Genomic DNA, 14,601 nt, shown 5'->3' with positions numbered 1-14,601 from the left:
AGTGATCTCTTCTTCCACCTGTACGTGGGTGCCGGGGATTGAACTCGGGTCCCAGACTTGTGTGATGAGGGCTTTACCTGCTCAACCATCTTGCCAGCCTCTTAAGAAAAAAAAAAATTTTTTTTAAAGTCAGTTGTCAGGGGTGGGGCTGGAGAAATGGCTCAGTAGATAAGCACTTACCAGTGTGTGTATTTGTGTTTGTGTGTATATTTGTATGTGTGTTTGTGTACATGTATATGTATATGTATATGTATGTTTGTGTGTGTATATTTGTGTATGTGTGTGGGTATCTGTGCTTGTGTATGTGTGTGTACATGTATTTGTGTATGTGTGTATTTGTGTGTCTGTGTGTCTGTGTGTGTTTGTGCATATTTGTGTGTCTGTGTTCCTGTTTATATGTGTGTATATTTGTGTTTGTGCATGTGTGTATGTTTGTGTGTGTCTGTGTGTGTCTGTGTTCTTGTTTGTGTGTGTGTATTTGTGTTTCTGTATGAATGTGTTGAGTGTGGTTCCCAGCACCCTCCTGGGGTGGCTTACCAATACCTATAACTCTAGCTCCGGGTGGTTTGATCCCTTCTTCTCACCTCCACGGCATCACTCAGACACACATGCACACACCTAAGTAAAAATTAAAGAAAAAGTGTATTGGAAGTTGGCTTGGTGGCACATGCCTGTAATACTACCACTTTCAAGACTGAGACAGGAGGATCACGAGTTCAGGGCCGGCCTGTAATACACAGTGAGATGCTGTCTCAAAACTGAGGAAAAAGCCAGTGACTGGAATTTTCTATCCGCTTCTGCACATTACCATTTGGAGACTTTTGTAACAGAGGCTTTAATGTGGAGTCTTAAGTGCTTCTCTATGCACTCCTATTCTCATGCCTGGGAAGGAAGAGCCACCACACAGCTCAGGGAGTTTGTGGGGATGAAATGGGAGCGGCATGAGGCAGGGCCTGGAGCTCCAGTCATTTTCTTTGTCCTCAGAGTCAGCAGAGTCACGTAGGAAAGAGCACTCACCTGTCAGAGCAAGACCTCACACAGAAAGGCCCTGTCAAGCCCTTACCAGATGGCTTACTAATGCTCCTGCCTTCAACCAGTCTCCTCTGTTTTTTTCCAATGGGGCACCTGGGTCTCCGAGCACTTGCAGCCGAGCTGGAGTTCTGGGCAGGTGCTTGCTTCTGGCGACGTTGGCTCTGCCCACTTTCCCTTGAGCTTCCTGAGCTCCTTTCCCACCCAGCTTCCCACCATTTCCTCTGCTGGCTCCCCCACTTTTTTTTATCCTCGTGGCATACACTGGCTTTGTTTGCCTTCCTTTTTGTGGAGCCCTAGCACATATAAGGTCGTGGCTTTGACTTTTGGCCCAGCAGAAACAAAACTCAAAGGAGTGAAAGGTAGGACTCAGGCTTCTCCTCACACTTCTCTTAAGCTTTTAGCCTAGGTTTTGCTTATGTTCATCTAGGCCAACGCGCCGGACATCTTTGCATCGGGGCAAACCTCAGCATCAGCAAAGCCACTCCTAAGTCTGGTTGACCACGGCAGCCTGCTCTGCCACCGAGTCAACCCCAGGAGGATTGCCTTTGCTAAAATCCACTTCCCTTTACCTTGTCTGTGCTCAGCGTTAGGACTGGAATTAGAAAGAGTTGTAAACAGAAGGCTATGTCTGTCTCCACAGCACTTGCTTTTTGGGAAGGGAGGGGAAGGCGCTCACTTGTCCTTTAGCCTGTGGTCTGTGTTTTGTGACGCCCATGTCTTGTTCACTCACCCAGCCTGCAGGCCTGTGTTGACCTCACAGCGTGGGCTTCCCTGGTGTGCCTGAAGGAGGCAACTCAGGCTTGCAGGGCTTTGGGCAGTGAGTGTGCTCTGCTGGGCACACAGGCGGAGTGTGACCTGCTGACCCTGCCCTCTTGCAGAGGCTGTGCAACCCTGTGTACTGCAGATACCAGTTCCACAGGACTCCAGTTCATGAGACCAGTGGACAGCCCCATGGGACTCACGTATTTTTCCAGGATGTCAACGTCATCTTCCTTGGGGCCATGCACTTCAGTGACGTGAAGGAGTACCTGGAGGGGGCCCCCATGGTGGTCGAAGTCCATGACAGGGACCGAAAGTTAGAAGAGCATTCCTGGAAGCCTGCTTTGTTTGGAGAGGACCCTGTGGATTCGTACATCAATCTCCAAGGTTTCATCTCCCCCAAAGACACAGAGAATAACCCCTTTGAGTCTCAGAACAAGACGTGGAACCCTTATGGGGTTGCCCGGGTCAATTTAGCTGATCTCCTCCTTGGTTACAAGTACTTGAACCTGACTGTCCCCATCCACAACTGTGAGCCACAGTCAGCCAACCAGAGTGAGGAAAGCAGGAACAGAAAGACATCAGCCCGGTGCCGCACAGATGTCCTCCGGCACAGCCCGATGCCCACGGGCAACTACCTGGAGGCCAACTCTCTGCTCAAGCTCCGAGTGGACATCGCGGTGCCCCTGAATATTTGGGGCATGGCCCAAGAGCTCGACCTCATAGGGACCCAGATTGGCCGCATCATTTTTGTGTTCAACACCAGGAAGCTGTCCCTCCTACAGAGCCTGCTGCAGGACATCACCAAGATCAATGCCAAAGCCCTGGACCTGGAAAGCTACCCCGTTCAGAACATGCAGCAGACCCTGTCGGCCTTCAGGGTGCGTGTGAAGAACCAGGAGCAGAACCTGGATGTGCTCACTGGCTTCCATCTGCTGGATGGGAAGATCCACCTGCTCGTTCTGGAAGGCCTGGCGTGCCGTGGCCTGAAGCGGCTGTGGGAGAGTTACCAGAGCTGGTAGGTAGTCTGCGTCACACTCAGAGGAAAGCCATGGCGCTCTGGACACAGGGCAAATGGTGCGGGTCTTTCAAAGCCAAGGCCAGGCTCAGTGTCCTCTAGACACTGACCACAGGCAGACCTGGCTGTGGTGGTGGGAAGGGGGAATTTAGGATTGGGCTGGTGGGATGGCTCAGTAGGTGTAGGTGCTTTCTGTGTAATGGTGGTGCCCCAAGTCGGATCCACAGAACTCACATAAAAGTGAAAGGGAAGCACTGACTCCACAGAGTTGCCCTGTGAGCTCCACGCATGTGCCATGCTGTGGTGCATGTAATAACGACGCATGATTTTTACAAATGAAACAGAGTTAGGGTGATTTAGAACAGAGAGAGGGCTCTCAGCAAGTTAGGTTTAACTGTTGGAGGGATGGGATCCTCCTTTAGTGGGAGGGCAGATTCCAGGGCCCAGGACCCCATGTGCTAACAGCAAGAGGCCAGAGTTGTCGCTGTCTACCCAACAGGGGCTGTACCACCGTGGGGCCTGTCCCGGGGTGCTGGCAAGCTGAGGCACCCCAGAGAGAGGCAGGGCTTCTCTTGAGGCATAGACCCGAGACAGCCACGAATTTATATCCACACCAAAATCTGTACATGAATATAGAGTATATACAGCATATAATAAAAACCAGGAACCGAATTTCCTTCAGCTGATCATCAAAATGTGGCCTGTCGCATAGTGTACAATATGGAACGCAGTTTGACAAGCAGGGAGACGGGCAATGTGGCTACAGGGCCAGAGCCAGTTTACAAACAAACAAACAAACAAACAAACAAACAAACAAGGGTCTGTAGCAAATAAAAAGTAGTAGAAAAGGATATTTTTAAATAGATGGTGTTTGGACAATTTTTTTTTTCTATATAGGGGAAAAAAAAGAAAGTAATTTCCTTTCAAGCAATTCATAAAAATAATTCAGCCAATTAAAAAAATCTATGTAGTTTTTAAAAAAATCTATGTAGTTTTAAAAAAATGACTCACTATTTTTATTAAATTTATTTTATTTCACTTTATGTATGTTTTATTCGCATGCACTGCTGTGTGCCTTGTGTGTGCAGTGCTTGTGGAGGGCAGAAGAGGGCGCTGTGTCCCTTAGAACTGGGGTTCCAGCTGGTTGTGAGTTACTGTATGTGTTCTGGTAACCGAACTTGGGTCCCCTGCCAGATCAGTGAGTGCTCTTAACCACAGAGCCAACTCCCTATCCTCTCTCTGTAGGTTTTAAACCTTTTGTTTTGAGATAATTATACATTAACAAGTGTAACAATTTTGAGTATGTAACAATTATATATACTCTAAACTATGACCAAGAGGTCGCCTGTACCCCTCGCACGTATCCCTCTGATGTGATGCATAACCCAACATTCTGACAGTGTCATGTGGGCCCACTGCACATGAAGTCTGTCGCATAGAATAATGCAGCTGCTGCAATTAAGAGGCAGAATTATTTGTGTCACCTCAAAGATTTTCCTCCCATTGCCATGGTAACAAAGCCTGCCCTTCTTAATTAACTGTCCTTAATTTCTGGTAACCAAAAATTTGTTCCATCCTATGCTTTTATTATTTTGAAAATGTGACATTAATCCACGCGCAGTGTTGCATGCCTGGCAGAGAGGCAGGTGGATCTCTGTGAGTTCAAGGGCACCCTGGTCTACAAAGTGAGTCCAGGACAGTCAAGGCTACACAGGGAAACCCTATCTTAGAAAAAGAAAGAAAGAAAGAAAGAAAGAAAGAAAGAAAGAAAGAAAGAAAGAAAGAAAGAAAGAAAAAGAAAGAGAAAGAAAGAAAGAAAGAGAGAGAGAGAAAGAGAGAAAGAAAGAAAGGAAGGAAGGAAGGAAGGAAAGAAAGAAAGAAAGAAAGTAAAGAAGAAAGAAAATTTCAAATATTTTTTGATCATTTGCAGAAGCAAAACTGATTTTCATAAGCTGATAAACTTGATGGGTGAAGGAGTTGCTTGTCTTTGTAAATTCTGTGGTGTTTTCTACATAGGACATCATGTAAAGAGGGGTGACTTCTCCCCCTTTTCAGTCTGTACCCTTTTGTTTTCAGCTGTACTGGGTAGGACTTTCATCACTCTTTTTTGTGAGTGGTGAGTATAGACAGCCTCATTTTGCTGTTCACTGGCAGATGGCATTTAATCTTTCTCTATTACGCATGATCCTGGGACTCAGGCATTTCTCTATGTTCTTTGTCAGTTGGAGGAAGCATCTCCTATTCCTGATGCACTGAGAGGTTCTGAATGTGCTCATTCACACAGTTCATGAAACTCACTTGCAGGTAGACAGAAACACTTCTTTTTAAACTGTGAACTTGGAAATAATTAAGGACTTACAAATTGCAAAAATAGTAGCTGGGAACCCTTGGCAACATCTCTATAACCCCAGTGCCTTATTGACTGACAGAGCACAATCAGCTGGACTAGAATGCTCTGATCTTTAGAAAGAGAGAAAGAGAGAAAGATTCACTTTGTAACCCAGCTTGTCCTGGGCCTCAGGGGCTTAGGCTGTCTTTAAGTCTGCATCAGTCGAGGTCTGAGGTTGCAGATGTGACCTGTCATGCTCATAGTTTTTAAAAATCTATTTTTGAGAAGCAAAAATATCAAAATTCTAGATGACAATTAAGAAAACACCCTCATGATATCAAACTAGAGAAAAATTTCTCCAGTATAACATAAAGAATAAGAGCAAGAATGGTCTATTTTTGGGCTGCATTAAAAGCAGCAATTTTTGTTCAACAAAAAACCATAAAAATTTTGAAAATGCAAGCAAAAAACTGAAAACATTTGCAGTACATGGAACAAAGTTGGCAATCTTGGCCGCATTAAAAAAAAAGTCAGTGTTGAGTATGTTGTGTTCATGGCCTGTGGTCCCTCACTCAGTAACACGAAAGAGTGTAGGAAGGAATCCTGAGATGGCAAGACAGGCTGGAAATGAAAGTCTTATGCAACAGTATGACAGCAAGACAAACATCTGAGTGGAAGCTTGGCAAATGACCTGAGTTCTTCACAAAGCAGGAACTACAGTGATCAGGGAGAAGTTCCCAAGGGAACAGGAGGGTGGGCACAGAGCTCATCAACTTTCACCATGTAGGAGCAGTACCCCGAGCATCATAGGGTAGGCTGTATCTAGGAACCCTGCCAGGTTGCTACTGCTAGAGTACCAAGGGTGATCCCAGGTCAGGGAGGGACAAAGGAGCAGGAATGGGGACAGCTGGCCTTGGCTGCTAGTCCTTTCAGGATCCCATGTTGGCTACCAAGCTCATTTATTACCATGACATTCTAGTCACTGCTTTTAAAACCAACGAGTGTAAAAGAAAATCCCTGCTAGACAGAACAAAGCTATCAAGCATTCCCAGGATCCATGGGCAATGTGAATTCTCCTTCCTCCCAGGGTCACCACCTCCAATCGTGAGGCATGCAAGGTGCTGTATGACTCCAGGTTGCTCTTCCATGATCGCATGTACGCTGACCTGGAGACCCTCCTGTACCACGTACATTTGTTCAGGCCTGTGTCGATGCTCCTGAGGTACCCGGCGCTCTATATTCGAGGGGCTGTGCCACGCAAGGCCTTTAAGGCACTGACCAAGTGAGTATGGCTGGGACACCAGGGACATCTCACTCTCTGGAGGCCAAGTGGGCAATAGGGACAGCAGACAAGAATGTCCTGAGCTTCCCAGGCTCCAGGAGAAGCAGATGCCAGTTCTCCTGAAATGTATCAGAACACGTTAGCCGAAAGAGGACTGGCCAACAGACTGAGCAACTCCGCTTAGTCGCCCCCCCCCCCCGGAACATTCTAGAAGGACCTGAGGAGGAAGCAGCAGGGCAAAGCATAATTTCCAGTGAGAACTGGGGACACGGGCTGCAATGTCAGCCACAGCCTTTCCTGTGGCCCAGGGCTTCCCTTTGTCTCAGCCCTCTCTAGGGCCCAAGAAAGTCTATTGCCAAAGAGCCAGCTCTTGCAGTAAATGTCCCCTTTGCTATGCTCTGCCTGTCAGCCTTGCCTTTGTCCCAGGTGTCCTGAGGGCTTCCTCATCCCTCTGCAGACCATTGGCTGAGAGGTGCTGGAACCTGGTGAGACCCCGGTTCAGAAAGGAACTGGGCATGAGGGTTAAGGGTGCAGGGGAGGTGTGTGGGCAGTCCCTGTATCCCTTGGGGCAAGAGAGCAGTGGGGCATCTGGGAAGGCAGAAAAGATTGACCTTGAGGAGCCACTGGCCAGTACTCTTATAGCCTCTCGCAGGTGTGGGGTAGGCTGTGATCTCTACTTTTAGGAAAATCTGACCTCAGCTAGTGCTATTGGGTTAGTGAAGCAGAAAGAGAACAAAGAATTAAGAGACTACGAGTTCAGGAGGAAGAGAAATGATAGAACAAGAGCTCAGGGCATGGAAGGCTTTTGCTTGCTTCTCACTTTGGTCCTATGGTCATGGAAGGGCCTGGGATGGGAGCTCTGACATTTGGGTATTAGAGGCAAAGGCTTGACTGTCTGTTTTGGTAGATGATGCTAAATAGAATTGGGAAATATATATTTGGAGGGAACCACTGGTCACAAAATACTTTTTGTATTAGGTGCTTGTGATGCTTAATTTTTTTAGAGACAGGTTTTTCTATAGTCCTGGCTATCCTGGAACTCACGATGTAGACCAGGCTGTCCTAGAACTCACAGAGATCCTCTTGTCCATGCCTTCTAAGTGCTGAGATTAAAGGCATTTGCCAAGTGGTTGTAGATATTAACTACCAACTTGATGGAATTTAGAATCACCATGGAAACACACTTCTGAGTGCATCTATTATAGTATCCAGATAGGTTTACTGATTAGTGAAGATGCGTCCTGAATGTGGCTTGTACCACGTCATGGGCTGGGGTCTTGGACTGAATAGAGAGGAGCAAGTGAGTTGAGGAGCAGCATTTTTTATTCTCTGCTTCCTGACTGTGGTCATGACATGGCCAGTCTCCTTGCCATAGTGGACCTATCCCCTCAAAGTGTAAGCCGAATCAAGGCTTCCTCCCTTAAGTCAATTCTTGTCAGGGGTTGACCACAGCAATGGCATCAGAAAATTGGTACTGAGAAGCGAGGCTGTTGCTGTGACAAACATGAATACATGATTCACATGTCCTTGTGAAGAATGTGGAAGAGCTGGGGTATAGAGAACCATAGGATTTCATGGGCAGAGATTAATAAGCCAATCTAGCAGGAATTTGGAAGTCCAGGAAGCCGAGAGAAATGCCAACCGTTGAGGCCTGGCTGGTAAGGTTTTAGACAGAAACAAGGACTCTCCTGTGCTAGAGGTTATTCATTTTATATGCAGGCGAAGAGTCTGGCTGCATTCTGGCAATGTCCTGAGATCCTGACTGAGGCCAAACAAAAATCGTAATGGGCTACTTTGCTTGGCAGAGAAAAACCCAGGGTAGGATAGCATTCAGGCATTGTTATAGTCACTGCTTTTGGTTCTGATTTGGGGGAAGTGGGGGGAGAGAAACAGAGAGAGAGGGAAAGGGAGAGGAGAAGGTGAGTAAAAATGGGACAGAGGGATGAAAATGTGCTATTTGGTCTGGGAAAAGAACTCGTTTTAAATGGCAGGCAGGGTGGCTGAGAAAACAGCTGTAATTATTAAAGCCTAGCTCCATTACAGAGAAATAGAAAAAAAACCTGGAGGGCCAGACCCAGCCTGTGGGATGTCCATCTTGAGGAAACCTAAGGGCAAGGCCCTAATCTGGGAATACCACGGAAAGGTGTCAGGGTAGCATTGCCCTCCAGGGTCAGCAAACAGGGCCCGATGCAATTGTGGTCCAAGTGAGCCAGGTTACATCTTGAGCTGGCAGAACTTGGCAGCACTGTCCACGTGGTACTGGATTTGCAGGCATTAAAGATGCAAGAGTAATGGAGTCATGGAGGCTTGTCCTAAGATTCTTGAAGGCCAGCAAGGCCGGACAATACATGGCAGGGTTGGGAGTTCCTGCAAGGAGATCCTGAAAGGTCACAACATGAAGCTGTAAAGGTAAAGTCTAAGTTTCAGTGGAGACCTTGGGATGTTAGAGATGTCAGGACCACAGAATATCAGCTAAGAAAGATCCAGGTGCAGAGTGGGATCCGCCCAGGACCTCCCATGTGCTGCCGGAGGCAGAGCTGGAAGGTTTGGAGCCCAGATGATTCTGTCACAAGTTTCAGATGCCAGATATGGAGCTTCAGGATGCGGTGTTGGTTCTGTTGGGTTTGGGCTTGCTTTGGTCTGGTCCCATCCTTTTGGGATGGGAATATTATTTTGTGTCATTATATATTTGAATCATGTAACTTGTTTTTTATTTGTCAGGAGCCCACAGGTAAGAGACTGCCTCAGAAAAAGCTTTAGATTTTGGATTTTTGGATAATTCTAGCACCTTTAAACACTCTGGGGACTTTTAGAGTTGTACTATATGTATTTTAGGTTATGAGATAAAAATAAGACTTTAGGATGAAGAAGTAGTATGTTAAATTTCTAAATGATGTGTTTAACAGTCAAGTTTAAAAGGGTGGGACTTGTGAGAGTTAATTTGATTGTCAAAGTAGTGGTATTTAGCGCCATCAGGTATTGCAAAAAGAAATGGTCTTGGGCTATTAATGATTATTTTAGCCTTATAATTTTTAGGGTGGTTTTATCTAACCCTCTATCACAATCAATAAAAGACACAGATAGCTGATAGATTTTAGAAATGCCTTATTTCACCTGGGGCTGGGCAGATATTAACCCCCTAAACTCTCCTTATTACTTCTAAGGCCCCTCTCAGGCTATCTGCTTTAATCATTCCTATCTGGGCTTCCTCCCACCCACAATCCCAAAGTAGTTGTTAATGTTCTGCATTTAGGCCAGTTTCCTCCATCCATGTTGATCAGCCATGTGCTTCTCTATGCTCATCCATCGGCCCTCTGCTTCCTTTCTCCTCTGATACCTTCCTCCTTCCCTTCCCATGAGCCTCCTCTCCTCAAGGCCCACAAAATTTGGCTACACCTACCCCATTCTGCCCTGCCCAGTTTTAGGCCTTTTAATCAGCCAATCAGGAATAATTTCTTAGGCAAGGTTACAAACATCATTTTGAGGTACATGAGTGTCTGTTCATAAAAGACAGCAAGCAGGCCTTGGAGAGCGAATTAGTTAACAATAAAACACAAAGCACCAGACCATGCTGTTATAACCAGGGAAACAGCTTTCAGTGTACTTGTAAGGATTTTTTTCCCCAAAAATATTTAACCGAGCAAGGCAGACTTGCCCTGAAGGTGGGTGGTACCACTTCATGGGCTGTGGTCCTGGACTGAATAAAAGAGAGAAAGCTTGTGCCAGAGTTCATTTCTCTTTCCTTTCTGCCTGTGGATGACCTTATGCTCTTACTATCCATGCCTGCTCAACCGTGAGGGATGTATCCCCTTCAACTGAAAGCCAAACCAAACTCTCCGATTTTAAGTTGTTTCTTGTTAGGTATTTTGATAACAGCAGCAAGAAAATGACTAATATAGTTCTACAATTACAGTGACTGTGTCTTGTCTTTGTTTCTGATAGTTGAGGAAGCAGAGGTTCAAAAAGGCCCAGTAAGAAAGAGTCCACTGATTCAGTAATATACTTCACTTCAGTGGGGGCAGCGAGCAGTACACAGAAGTTCTCAGATAGTGTCAGTGTGGGTCCTGGGTTCACCACAGGCCCACCTAGGTGTGGCCACTGCTACCAAAGTGAAGCCCTGGGGCTTGGGAGGTAGACAACCACTCAGGTCTCCAGTTCTGTGCAGGAGTGAGCTGTGACTGCATCACCCATTCCGGCAAAGAAGGAGGACCCTGAGGTGTACCTGCTGAGAGCTAGCTGGCATGTTGGGGCAGCTCCCTAGAGGGTGTGGGACTGATGAAGACTATGGCTAAAGTCGCAGCCACAGAAAAATCACTCAGTGCATATTGTGGGCAGTCCCTAGCTTTAGCGGGCTTGGAGGAAAGGGGAAAGTCAGGAGTCCAGCCTAAACTAACTCTGGTGCCACTAGTCAACCCGAACTCTCATTTCTGCTGTGAAATGAGGATGGTGATACAGGTGAGGCTGAGTGGCTGGCCATTCTTCATTTCAGGATCCATGACATCTGTCACAACAGCACCAGGCTCAAGGAGGTTATTGTAAGGGATCTGCTGCCTTCTTCCTCCATGGTTAAAGACCTGAACCTAGGGTTTGGAATACCCATTTCTCAGGAAGAACTCGGAGATGCAGAGCAGATGGCCAGATCATCCCCACCTGCTCCCAGTGAGGAGAACATCCAACGTCAGATTTCTACCCTCCCTCAGGAGATCCAAACCCACCAGGACAAGTACCTGCACTGGCGGAACAACATGCTGCTGAAGAACCAAGCCCGCAGGGGGAGCCTTGTCAAGGTGGCACTCCCTCTGCACTCCATGTTGGGGCTCCCAGGTTCCACTGTGGCTTCTGGTCCCCAGTAAGGGATACAGGCCAGGTGCCTCTGATCTCTACTCGCTCCTCTGGTTCAGGACGCTGGCAGGGCTGCATTATGCCAAAGCATTTGTTTCCAGTCCCACTTACCTTGACTGCCCTTCTAAAATATGAGAAAGAGCAAGCTTAGGCATAGGGTACCCACCACAGCCCTAGGGTTTCTTTTAGAAGAACTGTTATAAACTGTCTTGTGTAAGCTGCTAAGGCCATGGGTATCATAGGTCATCTAAGCAGCACAGAAGGAAACTGGACCATGAGAGAAAACACGAAGAGGAGGTAGTAGAAAATGGAGAAGCTAGTAAGGTGACGGAAGTTCGGGGGGGCGTGGCCTGGATGGCCAAGGGTAATGCCTTATCCCAAGCCAGTCCCAACGTCTTGGAAATACAAACACATCAAGTGTGACTTGAGTCTGTCTGCTCATGGTCTCCTCCTTGTGAAGACTTCCCTGCCCTCTCCCTTCATGCTCCACTTCTAGTCTCCAAGTCCTGCTTCTTCTGCTTCATCATTTCCTTATTGGTAGTCATTTTTATCCTTTCTTCTCCTTTGCAATTTGAAGGAATTCTGACTATATACCAATACATTTTTCCTGTTGAAATTGTGTCTTTGTTTTTTAGGATATACACTTGGGATTAGAATTGCTGGATGCCAGCTCTATTGTCTAAATCATGTGTTATTTTGAGACAGGGTTTTGCTATACATTCTGGCTGACTTGAAACTCACTTTCTAGTTTACCCTGAGTAATTTGTACTGACTGTCAAATCAGTTTGACCAAGTAGCCTTTCGATCAGGTCTGTTTATGGTAGTTGGGATCACCATTGAAACTGCATCTACACTACACTATTATTCTCTTCAAAAAGGTAGCAGTTTACTTTCTTAGTTTTCATATTATATATTTCTTTTTTATTTCTGATTGTATTTTTATAATATTTGGGTTTAACTTCTTGTTCTTTTTCTGAATTCATGTGGAACTTCAGGTAATTTTGAGGATTAGAAAATCATCTTTATATAATTTGGTTTAAAAATATACTATGAACACCAAGCACTTATCCTGAGGGTTTCCTTCATCTGTCTATCCATGTATCTATCTACCTGTTTGTTTAGTGTGTGTGTATGAATGTACTTTGCACGACACCTGTATGAAGGTCAGAGGACAACTTTTTGGAGTTGATTTTCTCTCTCCGCCACGTGGGTTCCTGTAGTGACAATTCTGGAATTTTGATTTCTTTAGAAAACCCAGCAGTATTAATCACTTTAATCCTAGGTGGGGCTATGGAGCTGCCTGGAAGCCGATGGCTGTGATTCCCCTCATACTCCAGGAGAGGCGTGGTTTTGCCTGCTGCATAACAGTTTCTGTGACTGTGTGACAGAACTCTAGGGACTTTTCAAAGGGCATATAAATGCTAGATCCCTGATACACGGGATGGATGGTTGGTTGGTTGGTTGGTTGGTTGTCTGCTCATTGCTTTGGTCTCAGTTTGTCTGTTTGTTGCAGGATATTTGATTCCATTGTGAATCCCAAGATTGTGAACTGTCAAACAAAGCTTGTTTCTTGTTTGGCTCCTAGTTCACACCCAGTACTTGTGGTTTTGGCTCAGCCCTGGCACACGCCACAGAGCTTTCTGTAAATAGGATTGAATAGAGTTCACCCTAGGTCAAGAGGCAGAACAAGCAACCAGCTGACAGGTATTCAATAGAAAGGAAGGACATTGAGAGAAGGGTATTTAACACAGCATGGAGAAGAAGAAAGGGCTTTTTGGCTTCGGGGACATCAGCTGAGTAGGAAGGTCAGCCTCTCTGAGCTAGCAAGTTTTCACCCCAGCATCTGGCTCCTGAATCTTCATTGGTAAAATGGAATGATTGGGGTTTTTTTATTCTTTAAGACAACAGTGGTTTAATAAGTAGTCATGTGCAAAGAAGAAATAACAAGAAGAAATTATATATCCTGATGGTGAAGCTCAAACTTGCCCCAAGGAGCTCAGTGTCCCTAATCAGCAGAAAGTAGTCTAATGATAACCCCCTTTCTAACAGCTGGCTTTATTGAGGGATCTTTTTTCTTTCCTCTCTATCCTTTTGTCTCTCCCATCTAGTGTTAGGGGTTGAAGGGGTAGAAGAAAGTGGGTAGAGAAGGGAAGAAGAAAAAAGAACCCATAAAGTAGCAAACTGTAAAGATAATGTATAATTTGGGGGGCCTTTTAAAATCACCCGCCCTAATGAGACAGAGACCCATTAGATTTGCCCAACAAGCTTTAAAACATTAGAGCTGGGCAGATACTCATCTCTTCTAACCCTCTATGCTAGTCAGGCTACTTCCCAGCCACATGCCATATTGCTCCCATCTGGGCTGGTACTGCTCCATCAGGTCAGTCCTCCTGGCCACAGCCTTTCTCTATCTCTTCTTCCTTGTTCTCCTCTCTACTCTGGGGTCCCTACCAGAGACCCCTTGATTGGGAATGGAAGTCTAACCTCTGTCGTCTCACACCCAGCTATAGGCTGCTCTTTATTAACCAATCAGAGATACTGGGGAGCAATGTTTACACAACATTGATCAATGATCCAAATAATGTCCACTTCTGGACTGCAACCAGATCTAGGGCACAGAAATCACTGTCTGAATACTCAGTGTCCCAGACCAGTTCCCATCAGCAAACTGGCCACAGATTCCAGGGACTCAACTCAGGTTACTAGCCTGGAAGCAAGTGACTTTATCTATTGACCCATCCTGCCAGCTGTGTTCCAGGGAGGGAGGGAGGAAAGAGATAAGAGAGATTGGAAGGGGGGAGGGAGGGAGGGAGAGAGAGAGAGAGAGAGAGAAATGTCATGTGTAGGTATGGGTTCTTGTGGAGGCCAGAAGAGGGCATCAGATCTGACGCTAGAATTCCAAGAGGGTGGATGCTAAAACCAGACTCAGGTCCTCTGGAAGAACAGCAAGAGTGTTTGATAGATGAGACATCTCCCTAGCCCTGAACATATGTTTAATTTCTAGTTTTTATTTTTATTTCATGTATATAGGTGATTTTTCTGCATGTATGTTTGTGCATTGTGGTTTGGAGTCCGTGGAGGGCATTGGATCCCCTGGAACTGAGTTACAGATGGTTGTGTGGATGCTAGGAATCAAAACCAAGTCCTCTGGAAGACCAGTAGGTACTCTTGGTGTCTGAGCTACCTCTCCAGGCTCTCGTTGACATCAGTGAGTATTTTGAGCAGACTTCACTGCTCAGTCTCTTGGCTTCAGGAAATGCTCCTGTGCCTGTGAAGAAAATATGTGTCCTACAGTTACTTGCCAACCGCTGTCCATTCTGATATATCAGATTGGTGATT

At 46.0% G+C, this 14,601-nt stretch overlaps 1 protein-coding gene across 7 annotated transcripts in view; it reads left to right on the top strand.

Moving 5' to 3' along the window:
* Cfap92 (cilia and flagella associated protein 92 (putative)) overlaps positions 1-14,601 on the top strand; it is a 57,456-nt gene that overhangs the window by 35,342 nt on the left and 7,513 nt on the right. For 6 of the 7 annotated variants that reach the window (XR_009591872.1, XM_060383704.1, XM_060383705.1 and 3 more), the window contains 3 exons: positions 1,911-2,809; positions 6,226-6,420; positions 10,910-11,207. Coding sequence is in view for 6 of the 7 variants with exons in the window: in XM_060383704.1 (XP_060239687.1) it covers positions 1,911-2,809; positions 6,226-6,420; positions 10,910-11,207 (1,392 nt within the window). In the remaining variant the exon portion in view is untranslated. The remainder of the gene's footprint in view (positions 1-1,910; positions 2,810-6,225; positions 6,421-10,909; positions 11,208-14,601) is intronic. The other variant, XM_060383709.1, reaches the window with a different exon arrangement.

Source organism: Meriones unguiculatus, chromosome 5, assembly GCF_030254825.1.
Source record: "Meriones unguiculatus strain TT.TT164.6M chromosome 5, Bangor_MerUng_6.1, whole genome shotgun sequence".
Taxonomy (NCBI): domain Eukaryota; kingdom Metazoa; phylum Chordata; class Mammalia; order Rodentia; family Muridae; genus Meriones; species Meriones unguiculatus.
This window is presented reverse-complemented; position numbering and strand designations above follow the sequence as displayed.